Below are 20043 nucleotides of genomic sequence, written 5' to 3' on the forward strand. Positions count from 1 at the left end.
CTGAATCAGAATTCTTTACCATTTATTACTAACCTTACCGTTCGTGCTATTGTTCGATTTATGCGATTCTTTTTCCCGTCATCTATTTTTCTACTCAATCAGCTTTATTTTCTCACGGTTTAGATTATTTTTTGATTCAAAACAGATCATGTTATCAATTTTTATATCGACGGTATTAGTTTGTCTTCAACATAGTCTCGCTGCCGTGACGTATTATGAATTGGAGAAAAATTGGACATTAGTTGGGTATGATAATGTTAATCTATGTTTTTCTAATGTGACATTACCTACTTACGTGCATCAAGTACTCTTGTCTCAGGATATTATCAGTGACCCCTATTACGGTTACAACGATTGGAATTACAGGTGGATTCCCGAATTGAATTGGACTTTCTCTCTGACCTTCGATATCCCGGAAAACCCGGAACTGGGTCTTGGCACCGATTCGCTCTTTTATCTAATCTTTGACGGACTGGATACTGTGAGTATCATTACTCTAAATGGAAAAGCGCTGGGATCCACTGATAACATGTTCAGATCGTGGAAATTTCCTGTTTCGTTACAGTCTACTGGAAATTTATTGGAAATTTTGATCTTATCTCCAGTTGAGTATGCTTGGAAGCAGGCCATAGAGTACCCGTACACTGTGCCTCCAGTGTGCCCGGTTGAAAGTTACCGAGGGTTCTGCCAGTTTAATTTCATCAGGAAAGATGCGTCATCTTTCAGCTGGGATTGGGGACCAGGCTTAGCACCTCAGGTTAGTTTTAAATTTATAGTTCTAGCTCGAATGGGATCTAGTAAATGCCCCAATTAAATCAACCCCAATGTTAATATTGAACATCGGTCGTGAAATTTTGTTCGGTTGTAATAGTTTCACGGGCTTTTCCGACATATCCATGGCCAAACGCGCAGCTGTTAGAATTCAGCTGGGGGTTTATTTCGTCCGGGTATTTCTCGTCGGATTTTTGTTTCGTCTAAAATATTAGTTTTATTTCTCAGAAAGCGGCTCGAAGGAACACCCGCGTCCACCTTAAAAAAGACATACATGGCAGTGATCTTATTGTATACAAGGCGGCTCGTTAATGTGCGTTCGCACATGATGTTCCGACCCGAGCTCATCTACATTTTTGACTAAAATGTCAACCAAATCAAGAGATAACAAAAATAGATGTTTGAGTTTAAAACAATCGTTACACATTCTATCTACTAATTGAATTACTAATGCCATGCTTCATTACAGCACCAACGTGACCTGACATTGAAGAGACTAGAAAAAAAATAGCACCAACAAAATTTTGGCGGCAAAAAATGAATATCTAAATTTAAAAGCACCTGGTAACAACGTCAAAATGCAGTCAGATAAAACCTTAACTACACAAGTTTACCTTTTACTAACTATACAGCAGATGAAAAGTTTTCTTAACGAGACTAGGTAACAAGCCGACAAAAAGAACGAACAGTGAGGCGAAACTTAAAAATTAATCAACATTTTTTGCACCAAGAAAATTCAAAAATCTTAAAAAACATTGGTTTTTAATAAAAAAATCCTTGATAAATTACTAAAAAGTCATTACAAAACCAAAAGCACCCGTCTGTGGTCAGACTATGCCATAGAAACAAACTAAAGAGAAACTCAAAAAATTACAAACGATTTGCGAAAACACAAACCTTTGCTACCATTAAAATCAATACCTATCATCTGAATATGTATTTTTAATTCAGTTGTTATTTCTGCTATTTCAGTTGAAGGATTTATACTGAAAGATTAAATAAGTTTACTTGGGCCACATTTAAAAACCATTGGGATCTGTTATTACGCGATTGTTCTGAAGGAAGAGAAAAAGAAACGCAAAAAATGGCCATTCAATAAACGTTCAGAAAAACGAAACAACAGTGGCACATAATATCAATATATATGTTATTTCTTGAAATACACGAAATTCGATGGGACATCTGATTGATGAATAGAAGTTAAATTTGACGAAAGGAACCTGTTCGCTATATACTGAATGTTTCGAGCAACATCATTCATTCAGTCCTCAATTACAAGCCTATGAGATCTGTGAGCAATTTACGGCTACCTAAAGAACAAAAACAGCGAATTCAGGAAAAAAAATTGAGCGACAAAAGGGTCGAAGGCATTAAAAAAATGAACTTTTCACTAAACACTCTTCAATTTTAAATTAATTTTTCAGGAGCAATGGGAAAACCTTTTTTATCAATATAATTTCAAAAAATCAACAAATATAAACAAATACATTAGACGCACGAAAATTGCGGGAAAACACGTATTATCAACGCCATTAAATTCATTAGCCTTCAACGGAAGCCAGTATATACAATAAATGATGCCTCGAGGGGACAATAAGTTTTTTTGCCAATCGTATTTCATCAATAAGACCTTACAACAAGTTAATGACTATGAAAACAACAACAGAGAGAGGCAAAAACCACAAATTCAGTAGAAAAGTGCCTGAAGAAAATGTCGAAGCAACTCAAATCATAAGCTCTTCCCTGAAAACTTTATTTATGATCCGTTGAACTTCTTCCCTAAACCAATAGGGACTCTCAGCAGTAAGATGATGTGATAAGATTTCAAAAGGATCGAAAAACAAAATAAAGTACCCAAAAAAAATATGAATTCTCGTGGCATTGATGTTTTAAAACTAATAGGTAGAAGATAAAACCGCTAACCAGATTAATTTTGGCTATAGTAGAACGGAAATGGATTCTGTTAGAACCAACAATGACCAAGAGTATTCACGAAAAAAAATTAGGAATGGTTGAATTTCAAAAAAGTTTCGAAAAATTATTTTTAAACCCTTAACAGCCAGTAAACTCAATCTTTCATCGGAGCTCAATGACGATGCTCAGATATAACCCATAGGGAGGAAAATGATGTCTGTCATGCATAGATAGTTAAAAAGACATCACAATAAGTCTTATGACAGAAAACAATAACAAAAACAGCAAAAACTAAAATTCAGTAGAAAAATGCGAGAAGAAAGTGTCGAAGACAATTAAACCATTAGCTATTCTCTGAAAACTTTCTCTGTGATCCACTGAACGTCCTCTCTAAGCCAATTGGATTACAATAATCTTTGGATAATGTGATAAAGAGTTCAAAAGTGACCAATAATTCAAAAAATCCAAAAAAAAAATTTAAAAAAATTGAAATCTTTGTCATTGAAGTCATATAACCAATAGCTAGAAGATAAAACAGCTAAACAGAATATTTTTAGTCGCAGTAAAAAGCAAGTGGGTCCAGTCAATACTGAAACTCACTAACAGTTCAAGAAAAATTTAGGAATTGTTATTGTTCAAATAAAATTTTCGAAAAATGATTTTTATTTTAACAGACATTAAATTCAATAGCTTTCAACGGAAGTCAATAAAAACGCTCAAAGATGCTCCGGTGGCAGTACATTTATGTTTGTCATGCATAGGTATTCATTATGAGATCACAGTAAGTATAATGACTATTAAAACAACAAAAAAAACAGGAGAAAACAAAAAAATCAGTAGAAAAGTGCAAGAAGAACGTGTCGAAGCCATTTAAACCATAAATTTTTGTTTAAAATTTTTATTGGTCATCCACAGAACATCGTTTTTAAGCTAATGGGAACTGTCAATATTTGGATAATGTGATAAGATTTCAAAAGTAACCAATAATACGTAAAAATCCAAAAAAAATTTTAAAAAATTGAAATTTTTTGTCATTGAAGTCATATAACCAATAGATAGAAGATAAAACCGCTAACCAGTTTAATTTTGGTTGCAGTAGGAAGGAAGAGGGTGCTCTCACCCCTGGACTGACTTACAATTCACTATAATAAGATTATGATTCTTTAATATTCAAAAAAAAATTCGAAAAATTATTTTTTAAGTCTTAACAGCCATTAGCCGCCCCCTCAATGAAATAGACATGTTCACTTAATGCTCATTATGGAACATATTGCACTGTTAGTCAATGAATCCCTACCATAGGACTCCAAAAAAAATAGTAAAACTTCAAAAAGAAATTCAAAATTTCATTCAAAATTACGAAAACTCAGAATCGAAGCCAAAAAAAAACATGAGCAATTCCTTGAAAACGACGTTTTTTGTTCATTGCGCTTCATTCGACTATAAAGGAGTTTTGTCATTAATAGAACGTCGATATAAAATGTGACTTGTCTCTAGGTGACTTAAAAAAGCAAAAAAGAGAAAAGTTTTATTAAAAAAAGGGCTCTCAATTAGAGTTCGATTTTTTTTTGATAGTGAACTTCCCTATGAGACCAGAACTAGTCTTTCTATCGCCTTGCATTCAACTTTTACGAACTCAAAATTTATTCTTTTTATAGAAATTTGAATTAATGTTTTCGTAAAAAAGATCTTAGTTTGAAGAAAATTGTACTAAAAGTGAACAATCATGCTAAAGATCCCATTGTTCACACAAAACTTCAATCCTCGATAACTCCTCGAAAAAAACGAAATTCAAAAAAATCTTTTTACTTTTGAATTCTACGCTGGACCAGCTTTTTAATGATACCACTCACATTTCTCTACGACGAATATATCGATCGGCCAAAATTCACTGAACAAAAAAAAAAAAACCCATTTGAGTATATAGTTCCTTCCCCCACAAGTGGGGTCGGAACAATAAATGTAATGGATGCAACCACCTCGAATGCAAAAATGCGCCTATTTGTTGATAGAAGCTTTAAAAGACGATATCATCATTATGAGGAATCAGTCACGATTAGTGTGATTTGTTTGTTACGTCTTCACTGAAAAACGTAATATTTGAAATTTCATCGGCAAAATCTGAGTTGTATTTAATTGCTCTCAAACGAAGTTTGTAGCAATTATATTAGTCCTGTCGGTCTTTTTTTAATGCAATTTTTCGCTTGACCAATTTTTCGTCTGACGCTTTTGACTTTTCGTCCTCAAAAACGGGATAAACAGGTAGCGCCCAGCGGGCATTATGTGCTCTTAGAGCCTTTCAGGTCTGTTTCAGCTCAAACTGTCTTGGAGACTTATACTTATACTTATGGTGTGAGGGGCGGTTCTTAGAGGTTGACAACCCCCCCCCCCCCCTTTGTTGACCCCCCACCCCCACTATTGGCTCCACCCCTCCCCCCCCCCCACCGCGCTTTTGCCCCCCCACCCAGTGCTGCTCCCATCAGCCCCCGGTGCACCCCCCCCCGTGGCTAGCTACTGACCAAGCCAACCGCAACCGCTCGCCGGTCGTTTGAGAGCAATTCGCCCGACGTTAGTCGGTTATGTTTTCAATTTTTTTTATCTCTTATGAAAGAAGAAATCTTTCAGTCTCTCAGTTTTGATTCATATATTTTAAAATAAGTTTGCTGTTTCATTTCAAAGCCGTGCAGGCTAGAATTTGCTCTGATTTTTAAAATGGCTTTTGGTGTGACGATAAGTGGTTTTAAGAATCAGACGATAGTGATTAGTTTTGTGAGACATAGTAAAGTTTACAAGAAAATTAGCTGAGGCCGTTAGTAACATTTAAGTCGTCGGTAATATTCAAGGCACGGTCAAATTTAGATTAATTGCCATAATTAATTGCTCGCACATGAAGTTTGTAGCAATTATATTAGTCCTGTGGTCTTTTTCGCCTGACCCTTTTGACTTTTTATCCTGAAAGACAGAATAAACAAGTAAAGCCTGGAGGGCATTAAGTGGCTGAGCAGCTGTCTTACAGTCTGACGCTTTAATAGTCTCTTTAAGTGTGCGTTTCACCTAAACCGTTTTGAAGAGACCCCTACAGTCACCCCCAACACTCCCCATGTCCTCCCTCCTCCAACTGGCGATTTAGACCACCTCTCATTCATCCCTTCTAACCCCACCCCCCCTCTTGGCCCCTCCCCATTCCTTTCCCACACTCCGCCCACTTTTCACGCTTGTTTTCTGCGTGGCCTATATTGCGCTAATTCAGGGAAATTGACTCGGGGAAAATTAACTCAGGGAAATTTTTGCACTTTTGTTCTAGAACATTCATTCGATTTCACTTTTTGACTTTCACGCTGGACGTCATTTTGGCGTGATGAAATTGATCTTATATAGAAATTAAGTCTGTCTTGTTAAAGCAAAAGTGATTGTAAGATACGATATTATAAGAACCTGGTAGCTGAGGGGCTAATGTTTTGTGTAACACGGTGGAGGTTGGGATGCGATCCCCTCCTTGGTCGGAATTTTTCCACCCATAAAGAATCACTTAGTTATACAGCCCGCTTTGAATTAATTTGCCCTGCATGTCATTCGAGAGCAAGTTGTCCGACCTTGTCTGTTCATCTTCTGGGATTGGTTATATAGGCGTGTTTTTAATTATTAATTGCTCTTGAACGAAGTTCATAGGAATTATTGTAAACGTGTTGGTCTTTTTTATGCAAATTTTTCGCTTGACCATTTTGTTCTAGAACACATTGACTTCTCTAATGACTTTTTCTAGCTTTAGTTCTTCATTTTTGAGTGATCTTTATTGTTCTCACTAAAGCTTTTTGCTAATATAAAGCAAAGCAAATATAAGGCCTGATAGCCTAATGGACAGTGCATTTGGTTGTGGAGCGAGAGGTCAGTGGTTCGAATCCCGGTGGGGTCAAATATTTTTTCACCCGCCTGTCGTTCGAGAGCAATTCTTCCGACATTCGTCGGTTTATGCTAATCCTTTTTCCTAATCCAAAAGTAACAAGTTTCTGAAAATTAAATTGAAAGGGAAATTTTATCCTCTTCGTTTTTTAACCGCCTGAATAGTAACGACCTTTTCGCTGATTTCTGCGCGTTAGAGGACAGACTTCTAACGCCTTAACATCAATGAAATAAGCTGCGTTCTATTGCAGCATTTGATCACTCGTTAATTTTGTTCTTTTTAGTTTATTCTATATGCAAATGGATCGCTGTAACTGATTATTTTCTCGAGAAAAATGGATTGAAAAATATATTATTTGTGGGAAAGATGCAATATTTTTGTCATCATAAAAAACATGACTTTGATGAACTGCCGAAGATATATTGGTTTTTTGTTGTTTTGTTTTAGTTTTTTTGTTTGTGTGCTTTGTTTCAAATTTGGTCTGATAACTATGTGAGATACTGTAAGGTCCAAAAACATATTTACAGTTATTGGATCTCTTTTAATAGACTGCGCCAGGACAATTTGTAAAGTGCCTTTTGTGAACAGTCCAGAAAAATTGATTCTGGTAATTACAGAAAGTCATGTAAAAACCTTTGAAAAAGTTTTTTTCCCAAATGTTTTTTCGAAAAATTTAATTTTTCTTGTGATGTGTTTTCATGTTGCAAATTTGGTCAGATAACTATGCGAAATTCTTGTAAGGTCCAAAAATATTTTTACAGTTATTGGATCCATTTTAAAAGAATGCGCCAGCAGAAATTGAAAATTTTTTTAGTGATTTGTCTAGATTAAATAATTTTGGTAATCACAGAGTCATGTAAAAACGTTTGGAAAAGTTTTTCTGTTAAATTTTTTCCGAAAAATGTATATTTTGCGATGTGTTGTTGCTCATTAGAAAGGTAACAGTTTTTCCATGTTTGTTAGCTGTGGTACTCCAAGTTTTTGTCTCATCTATCTAAAGAGACTTAATAAAATTTTTATCTTTATTAAAAGTTCTTTGATTTAAAATTTTTTTGAACTGCTTTAGTATAGTATTTTGAACTTTAGTATAGTATAGTATAGTATAGTATAGTATAGTATAGTATAGTATAGTATAGTATAGTATAGTATAGTATAGTATAGTATATAGTATAGTATAGTATAGTATAGTATAGTATAGTATAGTATAGTATAGTATAGTATAGTATAGTATAGTATAGTATAGTATAGTATAGTATAGTATAGTATAGTATAGTATAGTATAGTATAGTATAGTATAGTATAGTATAGTATTGTATAGTATAGTATAGTATAGTATAGTATAGTATAATATAGTATAGTATAGTATGGTTTAGTATAGTATAGTATAATATAGTATAGTATAGTATAATATAGTATAGTATAGTATAGTATAGTATAGTATAGTATAGTATAGTATAGTATAGTATAGTATAGTATAGTATAGTATAGTATAGTATAGTATAGTATAGTATAGTATAGTATAGTATAGTATAGTATAGTATAGTATAGTATAGTATAGTATAGTATAGTATAGTATAGTATAGTATAGTATAGTATAGTATAGTATGGTATAGTATAGTATGGTATAGTGTAGTGTAGTGTATAGTATAGTGTAGTGTAGTATAGTATAGTATAGTATAGATAGTAGAGTATAGTATTGTATTGTATTGTGTTGTATAGCATAGTATAGTATAGTATAGTATAGTATAGTATAGTATAGTATAGTATAGTATAGTATAGTATAGTATATAGTATAGTATAGTATAGTATAGTATAGTATAGTTTAGTATAGTATAGTATAGTATAGTATAATATAGTACAGTAAAGTACAGTATACCATTAGTATGGTATGGTTTAGTATAGATAGTGGAGTATATTTCTGTATTGTATTGTTTTGTATAGTACAGTATAGGATAGGATAGTATAGTGTAACATAACACTGTATTGTATAGTATAGTATTGCATATATATAGTTATTTATATACATATATTATAATTGAAACCAATCTGGCAGACAAATTATTGCATCCCTGTGTTACCGAAAAAGTTACGCTCAAATCACGACAAAAATTTTGTTTTTATCTATAGTTGTTTATTTTATCACATGCGGCAATTTTCCTCCGTTTTAATGGTTTCTCGAGTATTTTTTTGGTTTCCTTCTAAATGGATTTGAACGTAAGTTATTTCGTGATTGTATATTATTTACAGGTCGTGTTTTGAGTTGGGTCAGTGGAATTGTTCGTCAGTTGTCTTGCAATATCTTATTATTCATCTTTGATTTTTATTTTAGCCATTTGATCTTGTGCCCAGAAGTCAAAAAGCGTTTTCTTTTGTGTCATCTGGCTCTCTTCACCTGGCGTTTCAGCATTATATTGTGAGGCTGTGTTTTAGTCTTGAACAGTTTAAGACAACACTCATTTTTGCGCTTTTAATCCTTAGGAACAAACCGTTTTTGTTAGATTAACGTTGATATAGTACTCAAAAGTTATCTTTTCATGAAAACGCAAGAGCATGACAGGACTTATTGTTGAGCTTAATTTTTTTCACTTCTCGTTTCAGGGATTTTGGAAACCAGTTTATCTCGTGTCAGTTACACCCGAAGACCTTCCTATCAAAACACTTTCACCAAACGTGTACAAGTCTGCAAACGAATGGGTTGTCAACGTAACGGCTTTACCATTCAATGACTCATTTCCACAACCATTTGTTCAATCCTGCTCTTCTGGGAGCTTCCAAATGGCGATTGAGATACCCGAATTGTCCTTCTTCTCGCCTACTGAGAACCCGACCTGGGGACCAAGTTCCGCTGAACTTTATGCTGCATTTTCACTGCCTCAATCAACCGCTGTCAAACTTTGGTGGCCTAACGGTTTTGGAGAGCCCAATTTGTACAATTTGACAATCGAAGTTACTTGTCCCAGTTACAACTCGTTAATCCTAACTACAAGAATTGGGTTCCGAGAAGTTAAACTCGTTCAAAGCCCAATTTACGCTGAAAATGGGACACAAGCTGGCAATTCGTTCTATTTTGAATTGAACCAAATTCCTATTTTTGCAAAAGGAACCAACTGGATTCCTGCGGATGCGTTCCAAACTCGGATCTCGAATGAACATTTGGAGTATTTGTTGAATTCCGTACAAGTGGCAAACATGAACATATTGCGTGTTTGGGGAGGTGGTGTTTACGAAACGGATGATTTTTACGACATCGCTGATGAGTAAGTTTTCGATTTAAGAATACGAAGTATTTGTTTTTTCAAAACAAAAAGACGAGATAAACAGTAACATCAGAGCAAGATTTATGACAGTTTTTAAAAACGTTAAGCCACAATCAAACGTACGGAGAGTTCTTGCTATTTTTACCTGATACATAGTCTTTCGGTTACAAATAATAATTTTTTAAGTGCAATTGAATTTGTAAAGAAGGAAGTCACAGCTGCCCAAAAGTAAACTGTTTACATATAATTGGTAAATCAGAGAAGAAAATTTGGAAATGCCTTTCATTAAAAATTTACATAAAAAGTATGTTTGTTGCCGGTTTTTTTGATTGGGGCAAAAATAGTTCCCATAGCTCAATTTTTATGACAGGTGAAGTTTGTTTGGATCAAAATTTTATGACAATTTTTGTGTTGAAAAGTGAACATTTTGCCCAAATGATTGTATGCTGTGATGCTTAGGAGGGGTATAATGGTTTGGCAGGACATCATGTTTGCGTGTTCTCTCTATCCGTCAGATGATAAGTTCTTCTCCAATGTGAAAGAAGAAGTTATTCACCAGATATACAAACTGCAGTCTCATCCGAGTATCATTATTTGGGCCGGAAATAATGAAAACGAAGGTCAGTATGCTAATTGAATTGTTTAAAGAATATAGGATGACCATTCGAAAATTTTTTAACTGTTTCTTGTGCTCTCGTTCTTTGTTTTGCTTTAAATTTTTGTTTTAATTGCAGAACAGTTAAATTTTAATTTTTTGTTGTATTTGCGGAAGAGTTGAATTAAAATTTTTGTCTTAATTCCGGAACAGCTGATCATAAATGGCTATGTTGCGGTCGCCCTGGTTATTTACGGACCAAGTTAAGTTTACGAACCGAATTGTAGTTATGGCGATCTGCTGTTCTTGCGATTCAAAAAGTATTTGTAGCGTTTGCTTTAAAACTCGAATAGTCTTCATGGTGAACTATTTATATATGATTTGAAGAATTTTGCAGTAGTTTCTAATTAGTTGTTATATGAACACGGGGAAGCGGTATAAAATTCCGCGTAAAGAGGAAAAATTAAACTGGTTTCATTTTAATCTATTTTGATTCTCTGAATTCTTAATTACTGTTGTTGTTGGTGTTGTAGCTGTCGCACAGAGCTGCAATTCGCAGGTAATTTTGGCGGGATATAGGCGCTTATTGCCGTTCTTAACTGATACTCTGGTTACATTTGTATCATAATAATAATAGGTATATTAGAAGTAGTGTGTGACTGCCTATCCACAACTTGCTTGTGGTTTGCGCCCTTTCTGCATCTACGCCGTGGTGAATGACATGCGGTCCCCGGGTTGGGGACCAGGAGGGGCAACGTAAAAATCAGTGGAAAGGGGCAAGGAAGGGGGGTTATTCTGTGCAGTGTGGTCGTGTAAGACTGATGGAATTACGTCCAGCCATTTGGCTACCTCTACTGCTCTTTCCCACTGGTCAATTTAATTCAGCTCCGTGGTGTTCTTACTGCAGTTGAAAATGTGCTCTTACTGCTAAATCACATTTGGGACATCGGTTATCAACATTGTCACAGATCCTACTCAAGTAACAGTTAAGCAGGGGACAGTATCCTGTTCTCAATTGTGCTAGTTGGATACGTGCAATTCGTTGCAACGTTTTTTCTTCTGCTATCTTTGGGGGAGGTGTACCTAGTTGCTTGCTGCCTTTGTTCAGCTGAGTATGGACAGTGTTTTGGTGAATAATTTGAGCGCATTTTTGTATTCTTTGCGATTTAATTGCTCTTTATTCTGTGTGTTGCTTCACGCGGTCCTTATGAGTATCATTTAGTGTCGTCTCATGGGACGAAGACTGGTTAAAGATGTTGTCTCATGATCAGCACGGTTGCTCTCATAACTGCCAGCTAGGAATTGCTCTGCTAAAATTTCAGTGTTAGCTTTGACAGGCAGCATTTCACCCTCATTGCGTAAGTCATTGATGTCAGACATGTTCACAGAGACAGTAATTGTGCGAAGGGCAATGTTTTGTTGCGTTTGCAGATGGTTGCAGTTTATATTGCTGATTGTGGAAACCCAAATGGGAGCACCGTAATTCAGGACGCTCCGACCGATAGCTTTGTAAGTCACTGAGAGTGTCTCTTTTGTGCAGCTCCAGTCGCTACCACCAATATTTTTTAGTATGTTATGGCGCGTTTGTAATTTCTTTGGTGATTTTTTTATGTTCCCCAAAATTGAGCATTCTATCAAAGGTAACAATAAGTACCTTGACTTCGGACTTTACTGGTATTGGTGAATTGTTGATAGTGAGGGGTGGGTCAAACTTGGCCTCATTGCTCCAGGTTTTGAACACAATTACACTTAGTTTTTTAGCAGATAACTTAAGTTTTCTTGATTTTAGCCAGTGTTGTCAAATATTTAGATATGGAGTTATGTCGCGTAATTTTTCAACCTGTGGCTGAGATGTAGCTCAGCGTAAGAGGTGATGTTTATACTTTTCGTAGATAGAGGCAGCTTGCTCATGTAGTTGTTAAAGAGCATCGGTGATAATAGACCATCTTGGGGGACACCCTGTTTGACGTTTCTCCACTTTTTTGTTTTTATTATGTTCTACTTAAGAAAATTTGCCCTGTAAGTATGAAGCAGCCCATCTTTTAGTGCTGTTCGGTAGTGTTCTATAAAGTCACTCACCCAGTCTCTGGGTTTTCCCGGCTTGTGTAGTGGTATAATCCGGCCAACTTTCGAGAGGTCTGGAATTTTTGCACTGTTTACGGAAAGGTTTATGGTGTCATTGAGATATCTAATTCTTAATTACTCATGTCTATTGCGTGGTTTTTCATTTAGCAATTCTACTTGACTAAAAGTTCTCAAAATGACTTAACATCTCGTATGTAGTAAGTAAGATTAATATTAAAGCAATATGATTTATGTTTTTAATTAGCCGCACGGCGATAGCTGGGGCTATTATTGGCCCTCTTGGTTTTTACAATTCTAAGAATTCGAATTATATTAGGCCGCTGTCTTTTTACGACTCGAAGAGGAGTATTGGCGATGAGTTTTTTGAATCGGTATTTTTTTGGAGTGTATTTAAAACAGGATGCAAAAGTCAAAACCGCACTTGAAATCAATGTCTAAAACAAACGACTGAACGAATTGAAGAGAGTGATATTCATATCGGGTTTTTGAGAGAGCGACAAAAGTAGGTGTGAAGAAATGTTCGCTAAGCGAGCCAAATATTTTGATCACTTGCGGCTTTTACAAGGCAGTTTTTTAGTTTGTACTTTTTTTTGGGTTAAGCGTTTTTCTAAACCATATTAACAAGTTGGAATGGAATCTTGAGCTATTTTTGTGATTTTGCCGTTTCAAACGCTTTTTTAGCGGTTTTGTCCTCTTTTCATGTTTTCAATGTCTGGTGTTAACGTTGTAATTAGCTTCTACGTTGGTTTTTGTGGCCTTTTGAATCAGGTTTAAGTTTGTTTTAAGAAATTTAAATAGTCTAATTTCAAAGATTTTTAATTTTTGATTTTAAAGTTTTTTGCCTTATGCTTCCGTTTTTTCTGCCTTTCACAAAATTTTTCATGTTTGACTGTTTAATTAGAGTTGTTGACAGGGTTATGGTCATTCAGTAGAAACCAATTAAGGTTTGATAGCACTTTTTTCCTTAAATAAATTAATCAGTTCTGCGGTTTTGTAATTTTTTTGCTCCTGTTTTTTTGTGTTTTACAGTGCATTTGGGTGTCCCTTAGGTGCTTTTGTACATCAGCATGAATTGTGTTAAGGTTTGCTGAGAACAGTTATTTAGATTTTTTATATTCGAGAGAATATTGTGGTTTTTCAAATTATATCATTGGTTGTATTTATCCCACCGTATGATAATTAGTTGTTGAACTGAATTTAAATATAGCTGACAATCAATCATATAAAAAGCTTCTATAGTCGCAACTTATAGAAGTTTTCAGAGAAATTTTTTTTAGTTTGCTTTTTCCCTGACAGTTTGATTGCTCCGGTTGTTGTTTCAAATGGGCCACTATAATGAATGTAAAAGTTTATCAGTACGTTGTTGACAAGTTAATAGCCGCTCAGCAATAGCTGGGGCTATTATTGGCCTTCTCTTGGTTTTTTTTATTTCGTCAAGATTTTTCTTACGACCATATGACGTCATAGCCACTTTTTGTTCATTTGTTCATGCAATTTTTCAACTGAATTGCATGCGTGACGTCATTTTTTGCTCTTAGTGGTGCGAGTTTTTTTGCTCATTCGCGTGATTAAATTTTTGGTCACACTTGACTTACCTCACTCCCAAAAATGACTTCCTCACTTTGAAATTGACTTTTATTTACTTCAATTCAAAGAGATAAGGTCAAATGGGCGTGTGGCACTTTAAATAAAGGTTATTTGAGATCAGCTAATAGAGGCAGCAATAACTTATACAGATTTTCAATCAAAATATAACAGATCAGCCTTCAATGAAAGGACGAATTTTTTCTGTCTTTTTTTACTGTTTTTTTTTGTGAGACTGCAGATCTACGAATCTATTGCGGCTATTTTCTGGCAATCTGACAGCTATGTTTTGTTTTTTTTCCATCGTTTCGATTCCGGAGTCTGCAGGCTATGTTTTTCTAAGACCTTCAGACTTCATGATTTTTCGGTGTTTTTTTCGGAGTCAACTCGGTGATGATTGTGGTCACGCCGAAACAGGAAAAGGAGCGAAAAAGCTATTGGGTTTGGCGTAATATTTTTGCTCTAATTATAATAAAGTAGAGTGAGAACATGGTGATTTGAGAACAAAAATTCGCTTTCTCAAAAATTCGCTTTGAAATCTGGGTCAAGGCTTGTCCTGTTTTTTTTTTGTCAAGATTTTCGTTACGACCATATGAGGTCACAACTACTTCAAATCTGCTTTTTGTTCAATCGTGCTTTCAACTGAACTGCGCGCGTGAAGTCATTTTTCACTCTAAGTCGATTGAGTTTTTTGTTCATTTGCGTGATTAAGTCTGGTCTCAATTGACTTACCTCAGTCTCAAAAATGATTTCCTGACTCTGAAATGGACTTTTCTTAATTTAGAGAGGTAATGTCAAGTGATTGTGTGTCACTCTAATTGAAGCTTATTTAAGAGCAGCTAATAGAAGCAGCACTAAGTTCTGCGGATGCATAATCAAAATATAACATCTAAGCATTGAATGAAAAAACTTTTTACTATCTCCTTTACTATATTTTTGAGATTGCATATCTACGAAGCTATTGCGGCTATCTTCTAGCAATCTGCCAGCTATTTTTTTCTTTTGCGAGTGTTATTTTGAAGTTATTGTTTGGTTAAATGGCTGCCTAACCGCTCTCGACGGAGTTGGTAGAAATTATTTGGGTTCTGTTGGTCATTTTAGGTTAGGTGACTTTCCGCTTGATTGGTTTTTCCTCTGACGCTTTTTACTATTCGTCCTCAAGAACTCGATGAACCTGCAAAGCCCGAGGGTATTAATTGGCTGTCCAGTGCTCTTAGAGCTCTAATAGTCTTTAAGTTTAAATTTCACCAAAGTTCCTGATGAGGTATGATTTCATAATACTAGCTACTACCAAATCTTGTCTCTCTCCAGTCGTTTGAGATGTAGATAGAATGACAGACTTATATACAGAAGTCCTTGACAATATATAAACTGGAAAAAACTTTTGTTGCGCTTTTCATACGTTATGCTTTTAGCTGCGCTGGCTCAAAATTGGTGGTCAGTACCCGACTCTGCGATTCCTCAATACAAATCGGATTACGTTAAGTTGTACGTTGACACCATACAAACAGCTGTTGAAAGTATCGATAATTACCGGCCATTTATAACGTCAAGTCCTTCGAACGGAATAGAGTCTATAACCGAGAACTATGTGAGTTCTGATCCATACTCTGATTTCTACGGTGACACTCACTTCTATGATTACGTCACGGACTGTTTTGAACTCAGTCATTACCCTGTTACTCGTTTTGCATCCGAGTATGGGTTCCAGTCATGGCCTTATATGTCCACGATAGAGCCCGTGACTTCTATGGACCAACGTGAACTGAACGGAACATGGTTTAATGAACGTAATCATCATCCGGATGGTAATGAGCAAATTTTGGATAATTTGAAGCGCCATTTTGGATACGAATTGCCTGATTTGTCATTTGATGGCAGCTATGGCGAAGCGTTTGACTGGTTCGCTTATTTGAGTCAGTTGGAGAATGCGCTTTGTCTACGAGTACAGACTGAGCACTACCTGAGACATCAAAGCGTCATTGGTGAGTGCGTTAATACTATACCTTGTCTCCTTGTCTAGTGATCAACGAGAAATGTGTCCCTACCGTTTCGCTAACTTTTGATTTTAGTCGCTTGTGTGAACAATACATTGTTTTGCAGTGATTATGGTTTGTCTCCTCGCGAGAGGTGAGAGTATTAGATGGCACTGTTATGTTGTAGAGACGGGGGGGGGGGGGGCAATTACAATTAGCATATGACATTATAAAGGTGTATGAAAATTAGTTACAGATGATCGTATTCTAAAGGCTGGGGGGAGTTTGGATATAAGGCTCTAATGATATATTCACAGCTTACTATTTTTAACACCACGAAATTTGAGGTTGCTCAGGGACGTTTTGAAATGTGTGCAGAACAGTAGACGAAGTTGCAATAAATTTAGGATAAGTGACATAGCAGTTTCAACCAGTTCATCGCACATTTCATATTGGCTCAAAAATATTTGAGTGCTTTTATTCCGACCTTATGTAATGAGGGAAGGAACTCCATGCTTTCCGGCATTTGTTGTTCCAACATTTCTATCAGAATAGGGCAACATATATGCGAGGCTGGCTTTTTTATTCTTCAGTCAAATCGTGACAAATTGCGTTGAAATTTGAGAAAAAGTAAACGGATAAATTTTTGATGTAAAACTGATTAGGTTAAAAGGATTTTGATTTGCGGTTCTTTACTGTTTCAAGCCTAAAATTGACTATTTCAACTATTAGAGCAAAAATTTCCAAAACAAATTGATATTTATTTTCAATATTCTTTAATTTCATCAGGACTATCCATTTCAGTATCTTCCAAACCGCTGAGACGTAATAAACTGGTTTCGTGGAATCAAGATCAAATCAATCAACTTCATTATTGAAAAGTGAAGATGAAAATCTTTTTATTTGTATTGCGTATGTTGTCAGAGCAGATCGTTCGAAATAACCTGCTCCATTATAATGCAATACTGAGGAATTTGAAAGCTAGGGAGTTTATTGATCGCCAGGTTGGAAAACTTAATAAAAATGTTCATTTTTTCCTGAAAATTAAACGAAAATTATTTTGTTTCTCTGTATTCTGAAATTGCACTTCGAATTGATCTTTTCCGGACTGTGGGATTTTCTGTAAATTGAAAAAAATAAATAGTTTGTTGATTGTGAAAGTCCTCATTATAAGAAATGAAGACGTTTTTGAAAGGTTAAAAGTTGTGTGAAGATCAATTGCCATAAAGAAGATTTAAAAATAGTTTTTGTCGGGGTTTTTGTGTTTCTGATTGTGTGCGCGCGCATTTGTGGGTGTGTGTGTGTGTGTGTGTGTATGTGCGTGTGAGTGTGTGTAATGTGTGAGCTATGTGTATATAAAAGATTGAGAAATAGAAAATTATTTGGAGAGTTCGCCGTTTCTTTAAATGTTGCACACAAAATTGCATTTCAAAGTTTCATTTCAGAAAATTGCGTTTCAAAGTTTAGTGCCAAAATTAAAAATTACCGATACGGTTGCCTTTTCCAGTCCATGCCTATTGATTTTGAAAAAAAACAAAGAAGATCTAATTGAACGTGACTTTGAGTGAAAATCAGTTGACAAAAAGGCGCTGTTTAAAGGTTTTTTTTGTTGTTGTTGGGGTTTGTATTTCTTTGATTTGCTTTGTGTTTAATATGTGTCTGTTTTAGTATGGTCTGTCTCTGTCTGTATTTTTCACAATTGTACTGCACTTATTTTTCTAGGATTCGCTAAGGAGTTTTCGTTTTTGACTGCCGAAAAATGCATATAAATTGCTTTCGGATACTCGCAAGGGTTTCTCAGACAGAAATTTGTGGTTGTTTTTGCAACCTTCAGAGTTATGTTGGAACATACTATGGTTCGCACAGACTTGCATGAGCCATCTTATTTTAATATTTGTTTTGTTAAATTTGACCCCTAAATTTTGCACAATGACGAGCGATACCATTTGATGAAAGCCTTACATAGTAGAATATTTTTTATTTGTTCTTTTTTTTGAGATGGCATTTGTTTTTAAAAGATTTGAGGTGGGCCCTAAAAGTTAAGAAAAATTTGGGTGAAATGTGCTTAAAAGAACCCCAAGGACGATTTTCTTTAAGAAGGTATTTATTAAAACAGCTCGAAAAGTAGTTTTTTCTAGATAAGGTTGTATTGAGAGCTCTATTTTCAGTAATAGGTTGAATGACAAAAATTAGAGTCACAGGCAAAATTGCGCTTCAGTAGGTGTCCTTAAACAATGAGCGAATTCAACCCCAGGCGGAGATTTCAGTTACTTTTGAAATTTCATTGTTTTCGGAACAAAAATTTCAGATTCTGCAGTTAAACATAAGCCGTGAAATTGATTATTTTTCTAGCCTATTTAAGTTGAAACCTTTCAGTGTTGATTGGCCTAATAAAGATATGGTGCGGCTGCTCAATACAGAATTATTGGCAACATGCTGACATTGGCGTTTTGACATCAATCGGATTTCGTTTTTGTGGAAACTATTCTGATGAATATTGGTTTCAATTTTCTCTAATTTTTCGGAATTACTTAAAGCTACATTAGTCAAGGAAAAGAAGCAGGTCCAAACTTACCCCAATTTTAAAGCAAAAGCCTTGTTTTTCCAGTCTTATCAAAGCTCTTAGCTTGAGATTTTATCATGAATTTATCATTTTCGAAAATCTTTCCTTAATTAAGATAATTATTCGGTGGTGCATTGTTGTGGGAACGATCTTTGAGTTTTCTTCTGGCATCTTGGTAATTATTGATAAATTTTGTTGAACTTTTGGCAAAACCGAACGAAAGCTACGTTCTTTGCAGGAACTCAGTTAATTGTATTTCGTATTTTCTCTTATCGTATCACTCCGTCGAAGAACAGTGATACAGGTAAAAAGTTAGTACATATGAAACTGTATTTGACATGGCAATATTTATATAATTTTGCGAATTGATTGATTGTGATACTGGTGTCATTTCAGACGCAGCAGGGCGTGGAAACACAATGGGAGCTATGTACTGGCAGCTCAATGACATCTGGCAAGCACCCACTTGGGCCTCGATTGACTACTATGGAAAGTGGAAGATGACTCACAACTTTATTCAGCAAATTTTCGAAAGTATTCATGTGTTTGGACAATTTGATACGAAGAAAGATGCAATTACTGTTTTTGTTTCATCGAGTCATTTGGAACTGATCAGGGACTCTCGGGTTCAAATCATGGTTATCAGTTTAGCGAAAAACACTGTGGTAAGACTTTTTTGCGCGGGCATTTTTCAAAATTAATCAGTTCTTTTTTAATAGCCACACAGCGATAGCTGGGGCTTTCATTGATCTTCTCTTTGTTTTTTTGCAATTCAAAAAATTTGAATTGTAATGGTGCTGTTCACGCTTTTTTTCGGCTTTTTCACGTAAATGAGAAGTCAAATTAAAGTGGTGATTTTGGTCACACTGAAATAGTAAAGGGGGCAAAAAATCGAGTAGGTTTGAGGCGTGACTTTTTCAAAATACCTTTAAAGTGGAGTGAGAAATTGGTATTTGGCGGTTTTTGAGATTTGGCGGTTTTTTAAAGGCGGTTTTGAGATGCCTTTTTGAGTGAGAAATTGGTAATTGGCGGTTTTTGAGATTTGGCGGTTTTTTGAAGGCGGTTTTTGAAATTCGGCGGTTTTTGAGATGAATTTTCTTTTCAGGTGCCTCAATTTGACTTGTTTGCAGAGTTTCCTCTCCTTCAGTGTTTTTGAGACGGTACATATGTGTTCTAATTGTGCCTATTTGCCCCCGCTGGATTTCATTAAGGGGCAGCTAAAACTTTTTATGACTTTGCCTCTATTTGTTGTCATAAAATATTAGTGACATTTAGATTTTGCCCCGTTTTTTAAGTTATCTGTTGTGTTATTACTTAGTATCATCAATGACAGGTCTGTTTGGTCGGTATTGAGGTATAAAAGAACCTAATTATAAAAGCCATAAAATAATACAGTT

The 20043-nt window shown here is 35.3% G+C and overlaps 1 protein-coding gene across 1 annotated transcript; it reads left to right on the forward strand.

The window, feature by feature from the left end:
• Positions 1-148: 148 nt before the first annotated feature.
• Positions 149-19347, forward strand: LOC142340307 (beta-mannosidase-like). Its single transcript, XM_075390881.1, has 5 exons — positions 149-757; positions 9185-9843; positions 10303-10463; positions 15523-16092; positions 19043-19347. The coding sequence occupies exons 1-5, from the start codon at positions 149-151 to the stop codon at positions 19345-19347; spliced, it is 2304 nt and encodes a 767-aa protein (XP_075246996.1).
• Positions 19348-20043: the final 696 nt, after the last annotated feature.

The sequence above is a fragment of the Convolutriloba macropyga genome, chromosome 5 (genome assembly GCF_964194025.1).
Source record: "Convolutriloba macropyga chromosome 5, txConMacr16.3, whole genome shotgun sequence".
Lineage (NCBI taxonomy): Eukaryota > Metazoa > Xenacoelomorpha > Acoela > Convolutidae > Convolutriloba > Convolutriloba macropyga.

Excerpts from the sequence above, each read along its gene's own strand:
- LOC142340307 (XM_075390881.1), top strand. The coding sequence starts at position 149 with ATGTTATCAATTTTTATATCGACGGTATTAGTTTGTCTTCAACATAGT. Across the intron at positions 10,464-15,522 it reads CGGAAATAATGAAAACGAAG|CTGCGCTGGCTCAAAATTGG; the intron begins GTCAGTATGCTA and ends TTATGCTTTTAG. Across the intron at positions 16,093-19,042 it reads GAGACATCAAAGCGTCATTG|ACGCAGCAGGGCGTGGAAAC; the intron begins GTGAGTGCGTTA and ends GTGTCATTTCAG.